A 24265-nucleotide genomic window follows, 5' to 3' on the forward strand; every position below is an offset into this window, starting at 1 on the left:
TAAAGCAAATGGAACAGTGATTAATAAAAAGCAAACGAGGGTAGTGATGCACACAGAAAGCATAAACTCAAAGTTACAAACAGCCATTATTAATCTGTCAAGTAGCAGACTGAAAGCTGGTACAGGCCAAGAGTTTCAGAACAGCAAGCAAAAGAATGAGTGCATTTCTAATCAACAATGATAGAATTTAAATGATTAAATTGTATATCTGATTTATTTATTGTGAAAAGCTTTATATAAGACTACCACACTCATAGCTGCTAAACTCTCCCCACAAACTAGATACATCACTGTATATTGACTTTTCCAAATGGGACAATAGATAAGTCGTGCTCACATGCTGTGGTGAAAAAGGTATTTCATCCAAAACAGAATTTAATAAGTTGTCAGTATTCTTTAAGTGTATCAGAAATCTTCTCATCCTTGTATAAATTCTGTTCAGTCCAGCCTTTTTCGATCATATTGTGGACATAATGGATGTGTTTTCCCTGAGAGACAAATAGCGCGGATGTATGCAGTGCCCTGATCTGGAAAAGCCATGCAGAGGGATGTAGTATGACTGCAACCAAACACTACACGCAACACACTGCTGGGATGGCAACCAATTATCACAACACATTCACAATATGTTGTTAAATGTACAGAAACAAACATACCCATACCATATCTAGTCTATGCCTCTCCAACTCCTGGTAGGAAGAGTTGGCAAAGTATTAGGAGATAGAAAAATCACAGGAGAAAATCAATGCAAGAAAAATCCAACCTATAGTTAAAAATATACCAAAGAACCCCAAATTAATTAATAATATTTTAAAATGATATTTTGTGCGTTAATTAGTTAGAGACCATCTTCAAGTTATTCAAATCATTTGAGGGGAAAACACCCACCTGGTGCTTCAGTATAACAGCTTGCAGTCTTTGCATCTCCTTATCCTTTGGGAAAAAGAACAGATCATTTAGAAACCAAAATATATTTCACACTAATTCTTATATTATATACATAATTTTAAAAGCACACAGAAATGTTTGGCCTTCTCATCCCATCCAGCAGCAGCCTGGAAAATGTTTCAGGTATCTTGGCTTTGCTGGTTGAGCTAATGTGAAAATGAAAACGCCCTAATTTTAGAGATGTATGTAGAATGCAAGGAGGTGGTCCCGCCTCTTTTAATCATAGTCATAAACCAAGGTAAGGAAAATCTGCTTTGCACTAACAAATAGAACAAAAGTTCACGTTCAGGTTACTGTATTTGTACCCACAAGTAGATTTGATTTGCAATCTAAGAAAGAGGCATCTGTTTGACAGACATCTTACAAACAGAACAGACAGGACAGAACAAAGCATAATAAACCATAACAATAAAACATTATAAATAATAAAATAGAAGTATTATAGAGTCCATTAACCAGGACTAAGAAGGCATAATAAATGGCATAATAAATTGCTAAATACATAATAAATGGGGCCAAAACATTACAGGGCTGACAAGGCAGAGTCGGTAAGATGTGACACCAGAAGCAACAGTGAAAAAAACACAATTTGCTCATAAATATCAGTTATTGACCTTGTTTCGTTTCTCAGCCTCCAATATTCTGGCATTGGCTGCTTCTTGTTTTTTCTTTCTTTTAGCCTGTGAATGCAAAAAGGTCAAGAAACAGAGTTGACTCATACACTCATTCAATAAGTTGTATGTCCAGGACAGAAAAGATAAATTAACATTTAACCGGGGCAGCAATGTTTGATTAATGAATCAACAGATAATTTCCTCAACTAGCGGTATAACGTGAAACATACGTGAAAAAAAACAAAATACTTGAAAGGAATACTTAAGTGCTATACTTAATAATTTGTATAATTTTGGTATTAGTTTGCTTAATGATGTCAATAGAAAATATTCCACACAAATCTAAATAGAGCCAGTGTCTCACTGGTAATATCAGATCTAACATATTGACACGCGGAGTGAAGAGATGATTATTTCCTCCCATTAAGACTCAAAGACAAAATGGCAGCCGCAGCGCAGTTATTATGAAACACCAGCAGGCAGTAAGAATAAATTAAGCAACATTTTAATCAGTAATTATAGCCCCCAATGAAATCCTGTTAAGAGCCACTTGCCATGTGTGTCAACTGAAATTTGATTTTTAAAGCTAAAATACTTCACAGCTTCTATTAGTGAGAGAATGCAAAATAGGAATTTCACCTAGCCATGGTAAACGCAGGGCCACCTCTTACTTAATGAAATACTGTATTTTGTATTAAGCTCCATCACGGTCTGAGGAGATTTTCATATTCAATGGCACTTTTGCAAAAAACCAATTAAGCATTAGTCTCATGTACTCACTGGATGTGACCAAAAGTGGGACGATATAATTTAGGAATAGCCTTTGGTTGGCTTAAAAAAAATAAAAATCCTATCAACAGCAGAAAGGAAGTGTTTTAGAATGTTTCTGCAATAACTTTCAGGACCAACCTCAAGAATTTGCTGTGCACGGAGTTCTTTCTCCATTCGGATTTGCTGAATGCGCTTGATCTTCTCCTGGTAAAAGGATGAGGGCAAGATCAAATGAATTAACTGTTAAGTCATGCATGTTATAGAGAGGCAGAGGGGAGCAGGGTGTGGGGTGAGGAAGCACAGTGGGTCTATGCAAATGAGGAAGGTGCAGCATTTTGAAGGATAGCAACTTCCTTGTGGAATTTCAGAGCAATTCAACTGTTTTTCAATTTAAAACCTTGAGAGTGCACAAATTTGGGAAAATGCAACAGAGCAGAGTGGCAGCTGATAGTTAGGAAGATCTGCACGGAAAATTAAACACAGCATGCAAAGAAAAAATCCTTACTTGCTGTTTGAGAATCTTCATCTGCTCTCTCTTTTTCCGCCTCTCCTCAGCAGCAATTATTGCTGGAAAACACAAACACGTTAGGTTCACACACAGAATCTGATCCAATGTTAGAGAAGAGTCTGACGAGACTGTGGCTGTTTACCTCGTTGCCTCCTTGCCTCCTTGGCTGCTTGTGCCATGGCCTGCTTCTCTAGTTTTCTCATCATTTTGATCTGAGCTGCCTGTCGAGCTATTTCTGAAACATGATGGGATATAAACTATGAAATCACACGCCAAAGAGAATTGAAATGATTAGTAAAATATTGACCTGCAGACAACCCCAAAGTCCTGATTTCCAGAGAAAAAGCCTGGAGCAACCCTTACAACTTCATTTTGTGGGGCTGACACCAAAACATCCACCACTGATATTGTTTGAAAATAGTTTTGGAAGTAAACTCTATTCTAGCTGAGCTATCTTAAAGTGATCTCACATATATGTGCAGGTGGCCAAATATCCTCCACATTTCAAAGATGTACACTGACCTTGAGCCTCCAGTTTGCGGAGCAACTTGGCATTATTGACGTCTTGGAAGTTATTTTCTCCAACATTTAGAGGATGATTCTTCCATTGTTGGCCCCCAGCGCCATCACCTGATGGCTGGTGCTCAGACTTCAAGCGGCGGCTGCGGCGGCCATCCATCGCTATGATACTGGGAGTGATCTCCTCCTCAGCCAGTAAGAACCACTGTGGACCCTGATAAATATTACAGAGAAGAAGGAAGGATTAAAGAAAATGAAAGGAAAAGATGGTCAGACTGACTTGTACTGATTGCTTTAGTTAACAAAAGCAAGATTTATCATAAATGAATTTTGATAGATATGTCTCAACAAATATACAAATTGTTATGCTTCATACCTGCGACTATGTGGGTATATCGGCTCAATTTCTCTCAAACAGAAGGTTTTCGTTGGAGTAATGTTTCTATCAGACCTCACACAAAATTTTACATTTAATTTATGTATTTTGTATTTATGTTGTGTAAAATAAATAAAAGTGAACACACTAAATGTGAATTCTAGATATTGAGGACAACATGATCAATGCTCATGTAACAATAGGCCTATTAGAAACACAAGAAACATTTACCTCTGGTCCTTCTCTGGCTTCATAGAAGTCACCAACTTTAATTTTTGTACTAAAGCTGAAGTTATCCCGTGAGATTTCAGTTATTCCATTCCGCACTAAGTACTGCAGACAAAAGAATTATGCATTATAATTAAAGCATGGGAAGAACTCTGAGCTATATAACTGGTAAAATGTTGTGATTTCCACTGGTGTGTGATTACATAAAGCTGCAGTGAGTATGTGCCATGGTTTAAGGTTTTATATTTATGTATTTTCCATAACTTGTTGGTTCACCTTCATTACATCAGGATACTGACGCAGTTTCTTCCCGCATGGTGCAAAGTAAGCAACCTCCCCTTGAAGTCGACCTGCCACACTCCTGATCCGAGTCTCTCTCTGCCACCTGAACAAACACAATTGCAAACCAAGTACCACATATTTAATATGAAATCAATACCATTATAATGTTGTTTCAGCTGTATTCAGTCATCATTAATATATATATATATTCAAAGAGAAAGGTTTCTTACAATAGTTATTTCCTGCAATTGAATAATGGTGTTCAGGGTCAGAACTGGGGCAGATACATATTCTCTCATTCAAACCAGCAGGGAAACAAGGAGGAAAATGATGTAATGGATGACTGTACAGCTGTGTACTCCTAGATGGACATGAGCCAAGAGGGGCAACCCCTCAGTCCCCAGGAGATCAACTGGAGAGCAGCCATGACTTAGGAAAAGAACACATGTAGTCTGTTATCCCAGACAGAAATAGGGGCTGAAATACAGTCCAGTGGCCTGTTTCCTGTGAACCTGCTGATGAAAAACATCCCCATCAGATGAAAGGTTGCTCTGATCCCATGCTGCAGAATTTGCGGGCAGGGAGCAGCTAATGTTGCATGTCTGTGTTGAGACTGGATGCAATTAACCCCTTGAGTCGAACGGCTGGGCCTCATTTCATTTCCGGACCACTGTGACCTTCAGCCTAAGACTGGGATAGTAAGGCCCCTTAAAGGAAGGTATGGAGAGTTTTTGTGGTCTGCTCATACTCGAAAAACTCAGAAATTCCACTGCGATCAAATCTAGAACCCTAATAATGATTTTTTTAAACATTACTTATTAGCCTGGGGAAATTGAGCGTGATTACTTCTTTTGTGCCCAGTCTCATATTTACCCACATTTACATTGGGGAGTGGAAAATTAACCAGGAGCACAATGATAGCATTTGATGAGAGAATATAGTAATTTCCTATAGATTTGTGTGTGTGTGTCGAAATTTTACTCAATTGTTTATTGCATGTAAAAAAAACCACAAACAGGGAGGCAGCCCCACAAAGAAAAGTTGGCCATAGGCGACCTTTTAGAAAAGGCCACTAGTCAGCCCTCAGTGAGCTGACATTTAACCATAAGACCAATAGCAGAAACACAAACAGTGCAGCAAGTATGACAGCAGGAAGGAAAAACGGGACGCGGTCAGACCATCCAAACAATGTTTGTTTCATTTAACATGAATTTCATGCACAACAGCTCACCCAAACTCAAGAGGTGACTTCAGAACTCTCTCATCTGTCACTCTCCTCCTCTTCCCTGATCCTAAAAACAGGAGACATGACTCAGCACCTTCAACCTGAGCAAACGACACTACACAAAAAAAGGAAAAGAGCCACACTACTGAAAATCTATAACATCCCACAAAAGGAGACACTGATAGACAGACCAGTCTGTTCTGGATAGTTATTTTTTTTATGCATGAATTGCACAATTCACTTCCCATAATTTCACCTAAATGACCATGTGATCCAGGGCAGTGGAATTTAGAAATACCATACATATATACACATCAATAAAAATACCTTTTTATACATTAGAGAAGTGCAAACAAGTTTATAAATGTCTCTATGTTCATCAAGAGTGATTCACTGCATATAGATGCTATTACTAAAAAGAACGACTAAATGGAACAAAAAATAAACTATCTCATTTTAGAAAAGTCACAATGTTCTCTGTTAGGAACAAAACATGCTCCATGACTCATCCAGTATCAGATTCAAAAAGCATCTGCCTGGGATATAAAAACAAAAGCTGCTGGAGATAAAACAATGACGTAACAAATTTCTTCCATAGAGCTCATTTTAACCTGGAACTAGTAAGTACTAAATAAGTATCATTTTGCAAGAGGTAGGGAGACAAAAAGTGTGGGGGGGAATAAACATTGTGAGAAATCAATGCTGTCCTGAAGCAGAGATTTAACGATCTTAGTCAACTGTAATTTCAAGCTGTATTGTAGTTTATGGGTGTATTTGTTACCTGGCAGTGTGGTAAGTGTGAAGGATGAGGACGGGGTGCTGTGGTTGCTCAGAGCTCCTGAGCTGCTCAGTCTGTTGGGGGTGAGCAGACTACTGGATAAACTAGGTGGCGTGATGACCTGCAGGTTGAGCAGGGAGCAGTTGGCTGAGAGGCTCGAGGACGACTTGCGAGCTGACAGCGGCGCTTTCGCTGGTTTCAGGGGAGTGCTTTCTGCATCGCTATCTGCTTCAGTCTCAGCGCGCTCTTTCATGTCATCCTCTGAGCCGTCAGAGTCGCTCTCCAGATTGCTCTCTGACTCTGCGGGGAATTCCAGTGTGACAGATGAAAAACAAGTGAAAGAGCAGAAATAAATCCTAATTAGCATTCTTCAAACAACCAAACCATCCAGAGCACTGGTAATTTATCAAAGATGCCTCATCTAACAGCTCTGTCTGCACTAACATGTCGGTGAAGACATTTATTTATTAAAGAGAGGGGTGTTAAATCTAACCTGATAGACTACTACCAGAATCCTCCTCCTCAAGATCATCTTCATCATCTTCATCGTAGTCATCTCCTAAAGAGTCAGAGTCTGAGTCCTTGCTGCTGTGGATGTCAGACTCACTGCTTCTGACCAATTCTACAGGTTGAGGACAGGATGAGTGGGTTTTCAGGAGACTCCTTCCTGCATTTACAGATTTGGGACTCTTGGTCTTCCTCGATCCGTGAGAAAGTCGTGGCAAGACCATTGATTTAAGCGGGGAAGCAGAGTCTGATGGTTCCTTGTTGCCAGTGCTCAAGTTGATGGGCATCGGGCAGGAAGGGCTAATAGCGGCAACAAGCGGCTTGTTGTTGAGGGTGCTGCTCTGGCTGCGGGGCCTCGTGATGAGAGCCAAGGGGGCATCCTGAACTTCGCTGTGGAACGCTCCATTAGGACGAGGGTTCAGGAACAGGTTGGTGTCATTGCTGTGAGGGAGAGACGGCAAATGACTACTCAATATATCTGACAAATATTTGGGTGGTAACAACAATGTTGAAGAGGATGCTGAATTTATGTGACTTAATACCAGTTCTGGCTGGAGAGTTGCAGAGAGAAAGGCTGCTTTAAAGAGTCCTTGGGATGGACGGGCTAAATAAAAATGCAAAAGAAAGGGAAACAAAGGGAAAAAAATGAAGTAATTACACAAACTGTCACTCACATTACATCGCTGTGGGCTGTGAATGAAGGAATTTAAGGTGTAATAAGAGACAGGGACAATGAAGAGCAGGCTCACGGCTGTCAACAACAATGAAGAGAAAAAAAAGGCTGCTGTGGAAAAATATTTTCAAATTGTTTGGCCTAGTGCCATCCTGCAAATTCAGCTGTCATCTCGCATTTGTTGCTATTGTCATGCTCTGGCAACCAAAAGCCTGTATTTAATGTACCACCATCATATGAATTAAAATGCTCTTGTTACAGATTGCCACATTCTACCTCCTTCTCAGTACAGTGACAATAACGGAGTCCTGTAAAAAGGCCAATTTCTCTCTCTTGATAACAAACATCCTGAAGCAGAACAGAGCTAATTGCTTGTCAGTTTTCTCTATAGAGCTAAACACATTGACCACCGCATGACTACAAGTCTACAAGTGACAGACTCTCGTGTAGTATAATAAAAGTACTAAAAATAGTGTTTATGCATTCATCGTCTATTGTTACGGAACCCACAGATTTTTATTTATTTCATGACAGCGAGGATGATGGACAACACATGAGAACAGAGCTCATTCTGTTGCAAAAGAGAAAACAACTACAGGAATTAATTTTCTGTACATTAGATAGAATTCAGAAATAAAAGAAAACCAGCTACAATGCAGCAACATGAATACAAATTATAACTCACCTTTCTTGATTTAAAACTGTTGAAGTGCAATGAGATTTCATCTGGGTTTCCACTGCTCTCCTTTGGGTTATCAACAGGCTGTGTGTGCTTAGAAGAGGGCATCAAACCCCTCTGTTTATGTGAGGGCTTCTGTGTGGCTAACGATGTGGGTGGTTTGGGTGAAGAGGAGAGGGAGTGAGGTTTAAGTGAGGAAAGAAATGAAGGTTTGGGTGAGGTGCCCAGAGACAGGGGTTTCAGAGGGGAACAGAGGGCAAGAGGTTTGGGGGAAGAGGAGACAGAGATGTGCTTTGGTGAGGACGAATGATAGAAGGGCTTTGGTGAAGCAGGAGGCAAGTGCTTGGGTGAGTTGGAGAAGGATATGGGTTTGGGTGAGGATCTGGAGGGCAGAGGAGACACCTCCCTGTGGGACTGTGAGAAGGGACTGCTGCTAATGGCTGCCAGCCCTGTGGCCTGAATGACACTAATGTGTTTCTGTCCGTCCTCCTCCGCAGTCCTGGAGCTCTTGAGAAACAGAGCTGCGGATTGAGGCCTGCCAGCAGGATGAGGAGAGGACTGGATACGGTGTGAAGAAGTCAAAGAGACACCATCGCGACGACTGTCTTGAGTTGCATTTCCATCAGCAGTGCAAGATCTCCTCTTTTTACTCTCTAAAGTGTTCTGTGTCAGCCGCTGAGTGGGAGGATGGGGAGAACAGGGAGAAGACAGCATGTCATGTCAAATCCTGCTGAGAAAGCCTCACTGTGGCAGCTCTGTCACTTAGCACATACATCCAGTTTGCTGCCATTAAGGCTGCTTTACACAGAGACATTTTTTATGACTGTTAGACACAAAACTTTACAAAATAACCTCTTGTACCAGAAGTTTTCATCTGAAATGTCCCACCAACATAGAAATATGGCCTTTTTAAAATGATAAACCAAAAATAATGTCTCAACCAATTGTTAATATTCTGCTAAATGTTTAAACACAGACAACAGCATTTTAACATACCCTGGCCTTACCTTGACTTTCTGTTTAACTTGACCCTCTGTTTCGGAATCAGAGTCATCGCTGTCGTTGCTCTGATCATCCTCATCTTCATCCTCCTCTTCCTCCTCCATGTCATCAGCATCACTGCTGCTGTCCTCACCATCACTGGAGCTATCTGATATGGATCCTGACTGGCTGCCACTCATGCTTGAGGTCTCTAGTGGTCTTTTGCTGGGTTTCTAAGTAACAATCCGCAAGTAGAATTCCGCATTAAATTTAAACAGATCAGTAAAGTGGACTCTCATGAATATACTGTAAATAAGAAAGGACATTTAAGGGCTTGACCCAAACTTAACCTTTTCTTTTGTTTTCTGAACACTCTTCTGGTATAGTTGGCCTGGGTCCTGACTGCTCTTTGGATGAGTGTGGTCCTTAGTTTTATCCTTGTTTACTTTTGCTGGAAATGAACTGGCGTCCGCAGCAGAGTTCCCAGTAGGAGAGGAACTGCTCCGCCCATTCACTGTTCCATTCACACCTACAGAAACTGGCATTGTACATTTCGTCAGATGGACACTCACAAGGAACATGAGTCAAACACATAAGGAGAACTATTAAAGAGGGTAAGAGAGAATAACAACCTGACTAATACCAGTAACACTTTGCAAGGTTAGTCTCATAATATCAACAGCAGGTTTGCAATAGTATAATCCTTTACATTTACAGTAAGGACAGGTGCCTGCTAGTTCATCATTCAGTGACAAGTCCTTGTTGCTGCCCCAAAGGACACAAAAATACATTTATGGACTCATTCTTTGCTTTGCTGTAAACTGCTACAACATGTATGACCTAGAACAGGAGCTAACCTGACGTACGGGACTGGGAGTGAGCAGGATCTTGGCTCTTGAAGGCTGATGTAAATACAGGATGCAGACCCAGAAGAGGAGGGAAGAAGGCTGCTGCTCCTCTGGTATGTGCGTCAGATGGCCAAAACCAGTCTGGAGTGTGGGAGCGAGACACCGTACAGTTAAGTCAAAAATAGCCACTCTATCTGCTGTAGATATACAGAGAATTCAATCTGTCAACAAGCTGGGAGAGCAGCAGTTTATCTAACTCAATAACAGCACTAATCACTCAGTTCAGAGTATGGTCTTGCATTGGATCTGGAATTCTGTAGTTTCACCACATCTGACATTTCCTTGTTACAAAGCAGTTTCCAGAAAGCCACAATCATCATTTTGTCATTGAAAATGCACACAACAAATTATTAGTGTAAATGAACAATACTATGTTCAAAACATATTCATTCTCCCCATCAAAATAAACAATGACAACATAAGGAGATGCATGCTGTTGTATGTACCTGCTTCATGATCAGCAGGTGACAATACAAAATACTACTGTCCTTATCATTTGCAAAGTATTTCACTAAAGAAAGAATTCCCATTACAGACATTTTACATCAACTCGATTATTAGGATTAAAACCACTGCATCTTGAGCTTCCTTACCTGGAAATGTACCAAACTGGGGGTGAGCAGCGAAGGCAGATAAACCCAGACTACCGAGACCTCCAAACTCAGACCGGCCTAAACTTGAAGCGTAGAGCCCAAAAGCAGGATGAGCGACTAAGGGAAAGCTGTTGGACTTGCCATACGTATTTAAACACGCATCCCCGGTCATCTGTAGCAAAGGGCCTGGAGAAGAAATGATTTTATGTGAGGAATTCATCATTATTGGTATCTAGATAGGCCATCCGTACATCTAGATCCTCTCGTACATTCACATACAATAAAATACTAAATAAAGACGAAGCAGACTTTCTGTTTAAAACTGCTTTAGCAAATAACAGACACAGTATAGACTATTATTTCTATAATACTGTGTCTATTCAGAGTCTGAAAACCATTACTGAGAATAATTACCATTTTGGGGGTGGCACAACTAATCATATAAAAAAAATATTGCTTGATTACAACTGATTGATGTTTACCACCTATAGCCAACAAGTTCTATGTATATTTGTCTATAACTGCTTTATACTGTATTAAACCCTAACCTCTAACTGTAATCCTCACTAATTTCAAAACGACAATTAAACTGATGTGACTGTGCAGTGGGAAAGTTTTAAAACCACACAGATTTTATTATTTAAGAGTCCGTCAAGTTTTTAGCTTCGGCTTTATATAATGAATTCCTGCTGTACTGGAACTATTACCAACCTCTTTAAATTTACCAGGTTATACACCAATTTGGACTGGGACACTATGCATATAGGTTTCTTAGATAAACTCAACCAGGGAAAGTGATAAACACTTGAATGTAGTTCCAATCAAAAGGGTGTTTACCATCCTACATAGAAGCAACTACAAAGGTGCCAGTGTACTTTCAGTATTTAGTGTTCAGTCCAAAACAAATTATCGGGGGAATTTCTGTGCACGTTTTGGTGTGAGGGGCTTATAAATGAATAATTTATGAGAATGTCTCTAATGTGTTCCTCATTGTCATAGCATGACAAAAAAATAATTTTGGGGGCATCTTATAATGACAGAAAAAAAAAGGAATCACAAACCAGGGTATGTAAATTTGCACATTATTTTGTGGTCAGGGGTAATCTGACAGCTTATGCATCGCTGCCTGCTCAATGCATAATGGCTCTGACCACAATTAGTATTCAGAGAAAACAAGAGGATGTTGGCGGCTGCATGCGCAGTGTGAGGACTGACAGACACGTCAAATCACACGGGATAAACTGGAGCTAAAGGTTGTCAAAAGACATCCACAAGGGCGTACACAGCCTCTTAATTGTTGGCATTCATTAATTCAACAGCCCTTCCATTCCTATCAAAATTGTCTGTTACGTGTTAAGACTAGAGGAAGGTGTCTTAAGCTCCTTATTGTTGCACAGTTTTAATTCAGTGTTTTGCATAGATTTTAGTTGGACAGAATCCCTGAATAGATTTGCTTCTATTTTTTTTTCCTCTCAAAAGCTTGTGTAGAAGTGTAGTTATTAAATGACAGCTAGTCAGTCAGAATGGTCATTTACCGTACACGTATAAATAGCCTGGCTGTTTTGTGGGTGCATATAAAAGCAATTTGCAGCACCACACATTCAAACCTTTTCCTGCCTCAAATTATTTCTCAACCAAAATGTGGGCAACATAATAAAATATCCTGACTAAAATCAAATCACACATTAAAACAATTACCTGTGAGTCACAATTGATCATGTGCTTACATTTTTTACAATTTTTGGTGTGTGTGTACATACCACAGGTGGTGAGAGGGGAACTGCCTGCACGGTTAGGGGCCGGGCTGCATTTGGTGGAGGGCGTGTGGGGTGGTGCAGGGGAGGAGCTGGCTGAAGAGGAGGCCATGTGAAGGGAGGACGGGGCTGAAGATGGGGAGGACAGCCGCTCTCCAGACTCCATATCTGTCAAACACAATCCAGTCAATACTTAGAGATGTAAGAGAAGAAAAAAAACACCCACACATGCCACACACCCCACTGAGACTTAGTTTCTGACACACAACTGAATTAGGCTCAGCACAATGCTGGCTTTCTGCTTTGAAATAAAAAAAACTGTCTTCTGCATGCGTATTGCTCCGAGTCTCTTAGTGTCCTTTTTGAAAGAAATATGTTACAGACTAGTGAGTATTTCATTGATATTGTTAATGCTGGAATGATTAATAAACAGGAAATGAATTGTCAACTATTTTTTTTTTAAAATAAATCTAATGCTAATGTTAAGTCATTTATTGAGCAAAATGCGAAACATTTAAACGTTCAAGCCTCTAAAATTTCAGTTGCTGCTTTTTTGTTTTATATTATTCTGACTTTAACACATGGAGTTTGCATTGTTGTTTATAAAAACAAGAAATTTCAACATGTAGCCTTATGGTCTCTGTTAAACATGTATTTCCTCACAACCCATTTCTGACATTGTGTAAAAAAAATTATTAATCAGTCAGAGAAACAGAAAATTAACCACAATCACGCAGCACAGGGATATGGAGAGATGACAAAGACAACGGATAAAACAGAGTAGATACAACAGCAATATACACACGAGACAACAAGCTGTTGATGTATATCAAGGGTTTCCAGAGCTCTTTAATGTAAAGCTGCTGCCATCCAAGCTGTGATAATCTAATGAAGCTGTGAGCCTCAAGAGAAAATTCAATGTTCACTCTCATGGGAGCACATTTTCCTTTTTTCCCTCCACAACCTTTATATTAAATCAACACAGATAAATACACAGAGGTTGTAATCACAGTCTCCACCATTTTCTCTGATGACTTTGCCCATCATCCGAATCATCATCCCAAACCGCAGAGATGTTAGTGCAACTGATATCCCCAGTCTATTGCTTCAGATCTCATTGAACACAAAAGCCCACATAACGTATTCATGCAGATTGTATTTCACAGCCTGCCTTTAGTATAGCATTGTACATTACACCAACAATTTCTCCATCTCCCTGGTGATTCTCCTCTGCACAGGAAAACAGGAGCAGCTGATTAATTTGAGGAGACAAAGCTACCCTCTGAATATCAAGTATCATCCCTCACCAGGAACGACACTGATGAGACGTAAATGACATGAAGGCTGCGGCCATGCTTCACTGATAAGGCCACCGTTTCCTGCCGTAGTGAGTCGGGGTTTGTGTAGAGCGAAGAACAAAAGGTGCTTTCATATTTATGATGCATCGTTAAAAAAAAAAAAACACATTCAGAGTATCATTTTGACCTTGCTTCATCAGCCTTCATTTGTCAAGCTAAGATGTGCAGTATGCTGATGGGAAAACCTTAAGTGTGTATTAATTTTAAATCTGTTGTAGAAATTAAATATTCAGCTGAGGAGGCGAGAGTGTTGACTGGGATTAAAGTGTGTGTGATAAATTCTGCATACTCCACATTTTGGTGATAATTCACTTCATTAAAGTGAAATGCTGCAGACATGATGTCATTATGAGGTCATTATTTTCTGCTGGATAATTAAACTGGCGTATGAGAATCGTGAAATGACATCTCAATTTCCTTTACAAATTCCAAATTGAAAAAAAAGTATCTATAGTTCATGTCGTCAAATCTAGTACAGCAAAAAATATGTATATAGAATCTGTATAATGTAAGTATATGTTGCAATATATCCACTAATCCTGAACTGTAATGAAGTAAATTTACAAATTAGAAAGCCCACCCTTCTTCATTACAAGAAATTAAAATGTTTTTAAGCAAATACAAAAGAATTTATATGTTATAAACGCATAAGCAGATGCAACATCAACATTTAATGTGAGGTGCAAGTCACACAACAAGGACATCACCAAGTGCTGGATGCATGTATGAAATGTATTGTATTTACAGGATTTACAGAGCAAATGACTGACTGCATCCAAACCCTGATCCCATATGTGAGTATGACTCAACAAACACAATACAGCTCGTCTTCTCTGAGGGAAAATGTCTTCAATGAACTCATCAACAGAAAGAGATTCTAATCAGACAAAGAAAGCACAGAACACCATCAATCATTTATAAGCCACAACTATTCAAATAAACAATATAGCCATTAGCCAATAATAAAAAACACTCTGAAAGTGTTATGATGAGCGATGACACAGTATCACAAACTGTTATTAAACAACATTTCTTATAATAACAGCCCTTTGTCTAGACATCTCAACTGCAACTGAGTGAAACGGCTTCAAATAACTGTTAGAGTAAGTTTTTCTCTTTGTGTACAATGTGGTATACATCGTATACAACTAATTATTTTGATGGCTGTACAAGGCGAGCTCGTATAACAAAATATGGAGCATGAAATAATATTTAATGGCTGGAAAACATTCAGCCTTCTTGGTACATTTGCATACTCTTTCTCTAGGTCATGAGTTGGATGGTATCCCAGCATACACTGCTTTATCACATTTCGATTCCAGGTGTAAGGACATACACCAACAGACTCATTTATGTTCTCCAATTCCCTTGACATGCACATATTGAAATAATAATAATAATAATAAAATAATAATAATAAGCTTTTGCGTAGCACTTCCTGTAAATTGTAGGCAAATTGAAGCACAAGCAGGAGATACATATATGATCATTAGGAGAACAGTCACACTCCCGAGAGAAAAAAGCTCAGGCTCAAACACAGGAACTCCCTGCTGTGACAAAGCAAACAAACTCAGCTGACACGTTGCCGCAGATGCAAAAACATTTAAACAGAAATAATTTAGCTGGCCTCAGAGCCAAGATTTCCAAACCCCTGATCAAAATGAGGTGTGCACTTTGCTTTCTTTTTGCCACTTTCATTCTTCTGCTGTTATCTACCAACTCTTGTTTGGTTTATTTTGCCTGTTAAAGTAGCTCTTAGGGTCATCAATGTCATATGATATGATTTCAGAAAGCCTCCCCAAGGTTGTTTTTTTTTTGGGAGGGGGGGAAATGGGCTTTTTCTATTGCTGATTGTTGGATGAAAATATAATTTCCACTCTCATCTGCACAGTATTGTGAAGCTACTGTCGTCAGTCAGTTATCTAGGCTGCAGTTAACTTCTTTAACCATTATCAAATGTACCATATAGATATAAGAGTGGTGTCAATCTGTCAAACTGAATGTGAATAAATAAATAACAAATAAACGATAAAAAAATCAAAACAAGTCCAACACAGTGTTTTAATCTGACTCTGATGGATTAAGTAGCACAAAAGATGCAAATTTTCATTGGTTTTATCTCCGATGCACATTCTGTCTGTGTATGTGCACCTTGCATTGTGTGTCTTAGTGTGTACATCTCATATCTTCTTGTTTTGTTGTGGGTGCACCAAAGCATTTGTTTTCCACTGTGTGTTCCTCCCTGTCTACGTTATCCTCTCACACGGTAACAGATGGCCGATGCTAACAATGATAATCCAGTAACAGACTCCTCAGCATGGATCAGCAGTATTACGGCTGCAAACGCTGTGTCTTTTACCTAATGGAAGGCACACGAGAGAAAGAGGCACTATATCGATGTGTCGTAACTGTTTTAAGGCAGAGAGCTGCATCACAGTATTCCATGCAAGTGAAATTATTAAAAAAATAGTGTGTGAATACCAAAAAACAACAACAAATGTGTCAAGTTCTGACTATAATTACCATGCATTCCTGATTGCCTTCTAATTAGAATTACATCACAATGTTAAATCCACCTCTGCAGACATTTACGTCTCCTTGATTGATTGATTGTACACATGGTTGCTTTGCCACCAGCTGCAGTCTCCAAAACACCACAAATCACTGCTGGTGTCCATCATCCCACTTAACACAATTAATTCCTTCTGCTGTCAGAGGAAAAATAGCGATGCCACTCACATTTGGCCCAAGTGATTTCCGGGATGGGAGGAGGTGATAGAGGGATGTGGCAGCAGGAAAAGCAAATTTTTGAAAAAGCCATTCACTCCCCCACTCATCGTTCCCTCTTTGAGGTCAACCAGAAGAACAGGCTGAAATGCAGCCAATTATTTTGAAGGTTTTCCTTTCTCCCCATTTATGTGCACACCCACAAGTTGTGCAGGATGAGGGCTCGATGTGGAGCATGCTCTTATAGAGTGTGTACTGCTGCTGCGGCTAGGTGCATAACAAGTTCAATGGTACACCCACAGTTCAGCTGAAACGCCGCGGTCCTGGGAGTTTCAATCAGCTTTTTTCATTCTGTCATGTCTTCTGATGACAAGTTACGGTTCCTGGCCCTGACTCCTACTCCACCTGGAAAGTGATGGAGTGTTATGTCTTATCCATCCCACCAGCTGAGAAGGGAAACATCACACTGACCTGCACGAGGGGCAAAACTACACTAACACACACTATTAGTTACAGAGTCAAAGCAGAAGGACCACCTTCAAGGCCGACGACTACCTGATATGTTTGGCGATGATAGAGTGGGGTGGGGGTTTATGTACAATCTAAAACATTTTCTTGGCTTAAAGGGAAGAACTTTAAAAATGGACGCACTCTGTGCAGCTTGGATCCAATTAAAGGAGCAGATTCAAGAATTTATCATCACTCTCCCCGACATTAAAATATATGTGAAGGGCATTTTTTGACATTTTTGTCATTTCCTTATAAAATAATGTGTAAATCTTGATATATAAAAATCAGACACATTTATGGTGTTGACATCTAGCACTTAGTTCAATCTGATGCATATTAAGACTCCCTTTTCCACTTATTTTTTTCCAATATAAGAGCCACACATACATGTATAGGACCCCAGGTATGTGATATACTGAGTGCAATTCTATTGTAAATAATGTGACACTATAAGGTGACACTTATAGGCTTAGTTAGTTTTACATATAAGCCACTGCATTTATCTACAAGTTTTGGCTTTTTACAGGGTAATTTATTATATTCTGGAGTCTCTACATAAGGGAACATACTGACCTTTCAGTTGATGGTGTTCACAGAGTATGCCACAGAGAGAGTGGACCTGTGCAGACTGATTTAACAGGATAACATTTAATTGCTACATAATCAATACTCTGTATTAGTCAACTCAGGTTTGCTCTTCACAGCGATGAACCCTTTTAGTAGGTGAAGTAAAAAGCTGGTTGGGGAGAAAAATTCAGGCTACTGCATCTATGTAGGTTGTAAATAAAGAGAAACTGAGTAAAGCCCCTGACTATGTGTTGGGTGGCAGATGGCAGAGCAGCGTTGGTTACAGTGGAGAGCCTCTGGGATGTTCTATGACAGATACAGTGGTATAGTCTCACTGTGACAAATATGATCCATAGCAAAACCTGCCCTAGTGTTACTAAACACCTTCAAACACCAGCTATTCACATGATTTCCCTGTCACAGTCATAGCCACATGCATCAGTGTTATTGCATGTCTGACCTCCAGTGCAAGAACGCAAAGCCCAGCAATGAAATCCACCTGTGCATAATTCAAGGATAATAATCCATTTACGCACCTGAGAATTACCTGCAAAACACAAAGCATAAGTGTTCTGCTGTCATCATTCTCCAGGGCACCTCTTTTAAAGAGACCTTCACACCAAAAAATATGAATGTTCTGATTGCTTCAAGCAAGAATTGAATACTTCCATGAATATAGTGGACTGCAGTGAGACAGATGTTTCAAGAAATGCATTTGTCTCTCATAGCAGCCTTTGCACAGTTTGCAGTTTGCATGGGGATCATTTGCACAAGGAGGGAGGACATGACGTCGGGAAACAGGAGCCCCACATGTTCTGCACAGACAGACATGTTCCCGGAGCTCCTGCTCGCATGCTGCCTCATCGACAGCAAACGTTAGCCAGAAATTGTGCAGCTCAACCTGCAGTTTCTAATTAGACACATACAGAGAAGAGAGAAGAGCGGGGGTAGAGAGAGAGAAGGAACGGACAAGACATTTCCTGCATTCTCCAATCAACTGCTATTAATCAGTTGGCTTTGAAAATGTGTTGGAACAGGGAGAATGACCTCCCATGGATGACACTTTTGTTGTTAATGCATTGCTAGAGCAGTTTAAGATATTCAACTTGATATAAATCAATACCTCACTGTTTAAATTGAGTGGGTTACACATGTCAGAGATTCCCATTCTGGGACCTCACTGTACCTGTTCGTGGCCTTTAATACGCAGCCAGTTCTATTTGACGTAAATGGAGAAGGTAGGAAAGCCAATAGATTTTGCAGATAATCACATTAACACTATATTATTAGGATCACAAATTAGACAAATTCCAAATACACCCTCTTTGTTTACTTCTTCATATTTTGTTCTCCATAATTTGCTGAAGGAATCTCTCTAATGAGGATTAACGTCTAATGATATTGCTCACAAGGGAAATACTGAAAATGTAAAACAAGAAAAGACCAAAATACATTGCTTTAAAATTACTTCTAATTATTTTTGCACACTTTGCAGAACAAAGATTAGATGTCCAGTTATATAGTTGAAAGGCAATGTGCAAATATTGGACCTGACTCTGGAAGAAGAATCAATGAAAACTATTTCATAAATATTTACATTAAACCAACTAAAATCTGGTGATATCCTGCATTTACTTGGTCGTGACATTACACTTTAATTCTTTGAAAATACTATCTGGCACAATTTTTTTTTAAAGAAAATTCAATTTTTAAGAAAACATTGTTTGCATCGCTTTAATTTGCAGCTTCAATTATTCACAGAAAGCAGGGTGGTAATGCAGTTGTGATTCAAAATGTTACAGGGATTCAGCAGTTAAAAAGCTCTGTTTATTATACGTGGACTGAGAAAGGTGCATTTCCGTGTAAACAGGAAAAAACACAGCTGGGGAATAAACAAGTATCACGTGCAATCACCTGACAGGAAGCAGAGCTACAAATTAATCATGAGAGGAGGATGCTGATGCAAAGGTTATCCGTCATTCCACACTGCTAAATAAAACACAGCAGGATATAAGACACGGTCTATACTATTTTGGATTTACTGTAACATCATGACATTATGATGACTGTTTATTTGCGTGGTTAGACAAGAGGAGGAAATTGTGTGGATTATGCTACAGAACTACTGTACATTGAGGCAAAAAATCTGCCTGACAACAGGGAAGTATGTGCTTGTTTTCTGTTGGTGGAAGGTGGTGTGGTGACGTCTGACGGTGTGATTTTGGCTATATATCATAGCAGAGACAGTGAGGATAAAAGGTCCAAGGTTCTGTCGGTCCTTTAGGCTTTACGCTGCAATGTCAATAACTTCCTCATGCCTCAAATGATCAAACAGCATTTATGTGCAGGAAAACCTGACTGTGTTTTTAACCTATTTCTCCACAATGTCAAAGTCCAGGATGAAATAAAAAGGCAGCGGGATCAAGGTAAACATCGCTATCACAGCTTTTTATACAGCGCTCCCCTCTCTCGCACTCACTCTCCAAAGAGCACAACATAAATCACATGGCAACCGTAATGGGAAGTAGGACTGCAGTGTGCCAAATGAAGCAATAAAACAGATCCAACCTTTCAAAGCATTAGTCACACAGTGTCCATATGTCCACTGCTTTATTGAAGCAGACGACGCTGGTTACATTCAAACAAGCACCTGTGCGCTACACTGAATGTCTTAAATGAAGGTCACTGATACGTAAAATGTGAGTTAATCAGGAAATTGGCACTGCACCCTTACAGCTTGATAATGCTGGGCTGTCAAAAGGGGAGCACGGTTCTCAACAGCGGAACTCTTACATCAGCCGTCTAATGGAGACGCACGAGGACTGACACATCACATCTCTGCATCAGTCACTTTGATGTGGAGGAGCACGGGATTAAAACCATATAACAAATTCTTGGAACACAAAGAAACAAGAGGGGCCGTCAACACACGACGAGCGTGATTAGGATAACAGGGAGAAACGTGATGCATCGATACAGGCGGGAAAACTTCCAATAGCATCAAACTACAGCTACTGTCCATATTCACGGTATTGTGACTTTGCCCTGATCTACAGTGGTCAGTGATGACTCCTTTAATTTGAAGGTGTCATGTAAACACTTGGGCCTCAGCATTAGAAAATAGATTAAAAGAAAAGAGGGTGGTTCCAATACACAACTTTCCCCTACTCTACTTTTTCACAGCACACCATTTGTAACACTGATATTCATCACATCAACCACTCAAACTCTTCTTACATCATTAGCAGTGTGTGTGGCAGTGAGAACACATGCAATAAATCTGAAGAGGAGAGAAAAGGAAGAAGAGAAAGAAAGAAGAGGAAAATAAATTGAACAAACGGAAAAAGCTGTATGTTATAGGTTACATGTGTGAACAACTGTCACTCGCTGACAAGGCCCATCACTGTGCACCACAGCTGCAATACGATTCTCCATGTGTTAAGTTTTAATGGTGAATTCAGTGCATCAAGTAGCAAAACGTAAATGAAAAAGTAAAATGATAGAGACACAAGGGGGAAAAAATGGTTTTGTAAAAGGACACGATATGTTTTTTTCTTGAGATCCAGTTCCAAAATACGTTTCTGATTGAGTTTCTAAACATCACAAATAAGCAGAGAGAATATTTTAGGATTGTGGGACACTATTTAGAACACAAACAGTATGAGGACTTGTATCTTTAAATACGTTTCTTTAGAATTTAACTGGTTTCCTAAAAGTAGGAAATTTGCATTTATAATTTTAGGGAGGAGATACTCGTGTGAAACGTCTGCCAGCGGCAAAACAACACAGTTAGTGCAGGATTAATAATTCCTGCCTGGATAGAGCTGCTTTGAATAACACAGGTCTGATCAGAACAGCCTGATTAAAAAGTGCTTGCTTGTTCAAAAACACTGAATAATGAAGGTCATTTTCATCTCTTCTAAAACAACAACTTTTCACAATTTGTATCATGAGGTAACAGGATCTCTTTACTAAGAAATTCTAATCAGTGTTCAGCTGAAAAACTGTTCCACAAATGCGATATCCCTGTAAACATACTGTAGAGGAGATCCTGGTCTTCCTCAAAGAACCTAGGGATGATATGGCCCAAAAATATGTCAAGATAAAAAAATTAACAAAAGTCAATAATGATAATTATCATGATAAATGTCACATTATCATTATTTATTTTAACTTTAAACACAAATTCTTGCTGCTGAGTGAGGGTTTTGGTTTGAAACTCTTTTCTATGAGCAGGGACTGACACTTAACAGCAAAACTCTTTGCAAATCTGAGGTAGATCAATTATGTGTTATATCTCCTCACTGTGTTTGCACAACCTAATCAGTATATCAATACATTTAAGACGAAGAATTAATATTGTTTCATTGTCCAGCTCTACAAAAACTCACAATGAAAACAAGAAAACATATTAAAAAGAAAAGGATTTCTTTGTCTTATATTTGTATCCACTATCCAATGTTTCTAAGACAAGGAGGGGTAAGAATTCCTGTTACTGTTAAATCTGATGACAATTTTCTCAGACAGTTAATCATTTAAACCCACAAAGTGTTTTTTACTCAGTTAGGAGGACTGGAGCAAATGAAGAAATCCTCAAAGTTTAAAAAACAACTTCCAGTTTTATTTTTCCCAACATGTATGACAAAATAAAATCACTAAGGTTGTGCAATTTTAAAAAAAAACTGTTCCTGTTATAAAGACAACTGCCACTGCTGTTACAACTACCTTGTATTTCACAGACTACAAACAGAACAATACAATATCGTTGCATTGTGTATTTTGTACTCTAGTTTCTAAAGTTAAAAGGTTATTACTAAAAATAAATTCCATGAATGAGTCATGGTTTTTGCTTCACATTTATGCTAGATATGACTGATTTTACAATTTTTTCCCAAAATAATGCTCTGGCAATGCTGCTTGTCATCATTAAAATAGAACCCATTCTGCTTCTGTTAAGTCATTAAATCAAAGGCTATTACTTTTAAAAGGCAAACATTATTAATGAACAGATTTGGCCTTTCAGAATTCTTTGTTCTTGGCTCTTGGACGTAACTATGTTTCACACTATAATTTTGGAAAGTAATGAGTGAAGGTTATAAATCTAAGTAGGGCATTTCATTATTTTAAATATGCTAATTCTTATGGGATGAAACGTAGGACAATGACTTTGAGATGAGGAAGAGCATGAAAAAAAAAAAGAGGGCTTATTTGAATGGTGCTCAAAAACACCTGAAATTCATGGGAGAGTTGCTCAACGCATGGCTTCAATTGATGTGGGAAAGTCACTTGGGATACTCAGACTATTTATATTTTTGAAGAATGTGTTCAGAAAATAAGTAGTTTTCTGTCTGCCTCTGAGTTATCATCGCAACCAGAGCTTCTTCTCTGCTGAATGAATCATTCCATCACCAGCTTGGACTATATGTCAGACACTGTGGGTTCTATTGTGTAGCTAACATTGACCAAATGACACAAAACACCAGTGTCCATGCTAAAAGGTTTATATGTACGAGCTGTGAAATATTAACATACTAGAGGTCATTGTGGTTTGAAGATTGGGTGACCAATGCTTACTTTATAAACCCAACAAATCAGAGCTAATGTGGAATAGAGAGCGAATATAACAAGGATCTGCACTGAATATGACTTGGTTCAGGAAACCACTGCTGTTTCATCTCTAATGATCGAGTTTGCAGTACCAGAATTACATACATCATCATTAGAACCCCTTTTAGGTTTAATCAAAATGTCAGTTATACAGACAAACATGCTGACTGACTGAAAGAGTCTCTCACACTGTGAGAAAGGAAAGTGAAACTGTGCCGATTCTACCTTTGCCTGTCTCTTTCCCAACATCTAAGCAGAAACCATAACCTTTCATGCCAAAATGTAATTTAATCTGCCAAATTTTCTTGATCTTTATGGTTCTTCAGGTTTCGTGGCAATTAAGAATGTGCTGAGGGGACTTCTCTTTCCTGGGGCTATTTAGTTGAAACAAGCCATGGAGTAGTCACTGGAATCAAATAAGGGAGCAAGATTTGTGTTGCACACATTCAAATAGATGATGAAGAAACAACAAAGAGGCAGAATATCATGTGAGATAACAGGAAATCCATGCATGTGCAGTTCCAGATATACCCACCGACACTCTGTGCCTAACAACAGGACTAAAATGCAGCACAGCAATAAGCAGATTGTGCCACTATCTGCTATGTTTGTTCTGGGCAGGAACGGGACCTTGAGGTAAGTTCATTGTTCTAAAAGAGGAACGGGTCTGGGGAAAACTGACATTTGATTAGCCAGGGCTGAAAGAATCATTTGCCACTTTAAAGGGCTCACGCAGAGGTCTCTATCTCACACACGGCACAAAGCGCAAGTGTCTTTGCTCGTTTCGGGAATGACACACTTCCACTGCCCATGTTTAAATAGCAAATACACTTGCACAGTCTGGAGTTTCTTGGTAACTACATGGTTAAGCCATATAACCTCAACACCCATAACATGTGTTGTATGTCTTGTTCCTCTCTCGCTCCACTTATTTCCAGTCATCCTCTTTTCCAAATGTTCAATAAAAGGTGAAAAAGACCTAAAACACTGGTAGATCAAGCTACAAGTGCTTCATTTGTGTAATCATAACAGTAATTCTAAGTCTTCAGTCCCAACAGGCTGCAGACATAACAGCTCCACGCTACTTTTATCCCATTCTGGTCTTCATACGTCATCAATATCACTTCAGCAAGAAACATTATCATCAGTTTA

General features: G+C 39.3%; 1 protein-coding gene across 4 annotated transcripts in view; it reads right to left on the reverse strand.

Annotated features, from left to right (window-relative positions):
* Window positions 1-24265, reverse strand: part of LOC118119862 (bromodomain adjacent to zinc finger domain protein 2B) — a 45129-nt gene that overhangs the window by 8684 nt on the left and 12180 nt on the right. For 2 of the 4 annotated variants that reach the window (XM_047342576.1, XM_035174253.1), the window contains exons 3-21: window positions 12351-12512; window positions 10591-10776; window positions 9947-10078; window positions 9440-9627; window positions 9116-9322; window positions 8115-8783; window positions 7299-7360; window positions 6743-7197; window positions 6253-6549; window positions 5478-5538; window positions 4241-4349; window positions 3968-4069; window positions 3364-3574; window positions 2984-3076; window positions 2839-2900; window positions 2472-2537; window positions 1563-1628; window positions 889-933; window positions 663-689 (exon numbers count right to left, since the gene is read on the reverse strand). In XM_047342576.1, the coding sequence (XP_047198532.1) occupies window positions 663-689; window positions 889-933; window positions 1563-1628; window positions 2472-2537; window positions 2839-2900; window positions 2984-3076; window positions 3364-3574; window positions 3968-4069; window positions 4241-4349; window positions 5478-5538; window positions 6253-6549; window positions 6743-7197; window positions 7299-7360; window positions 8115-8783; window positions 9116-9322; window positions 9440-9627; window positions 9947-10078; window positions 10591-10776; window positions 12351-12512 (3200 nt within the window). The remainder of the gene's footprint in view (window positions 1-662; window positions 690-888; window positions 934-1562; window positions 1629-2471; window positions 2538-2838; window positions 2901-2983; window positions 3077-3363; window positions 3575-3967; window positions 4070-4240; window positions 4350-5477; window positions 5539-6252; window positions 6550-6742; window positions 7198-7298; window positions 7361-8114; window positions 8784-9115; window positions 9323-9439; window positions 9628-9946; window positions 10079-10590; window positions 10777-12350; window positions 12513-24265) is intronic. The other 2 variants (XM_047342577.1, XM_035174256.1) reach the window with 2 other exon arrangements.

The sequence above is a fragment of the Hippoglossus stenolepis genome, chromosome 13 (assembly GCF_022539355.2).
Source record: "Hippoglossus stenolepis isolate QCI-W04-F060 chromosome 13, HSTE1.2, whole genome shotgun sequence".
Taxonomy (NCBI): Eukaryota; Metazoa; Chordata; class Actinopteri; order Pleuronectiformes; family Pleuronectidae; genus Hippoglossus; species Hippoglossus stenolepis.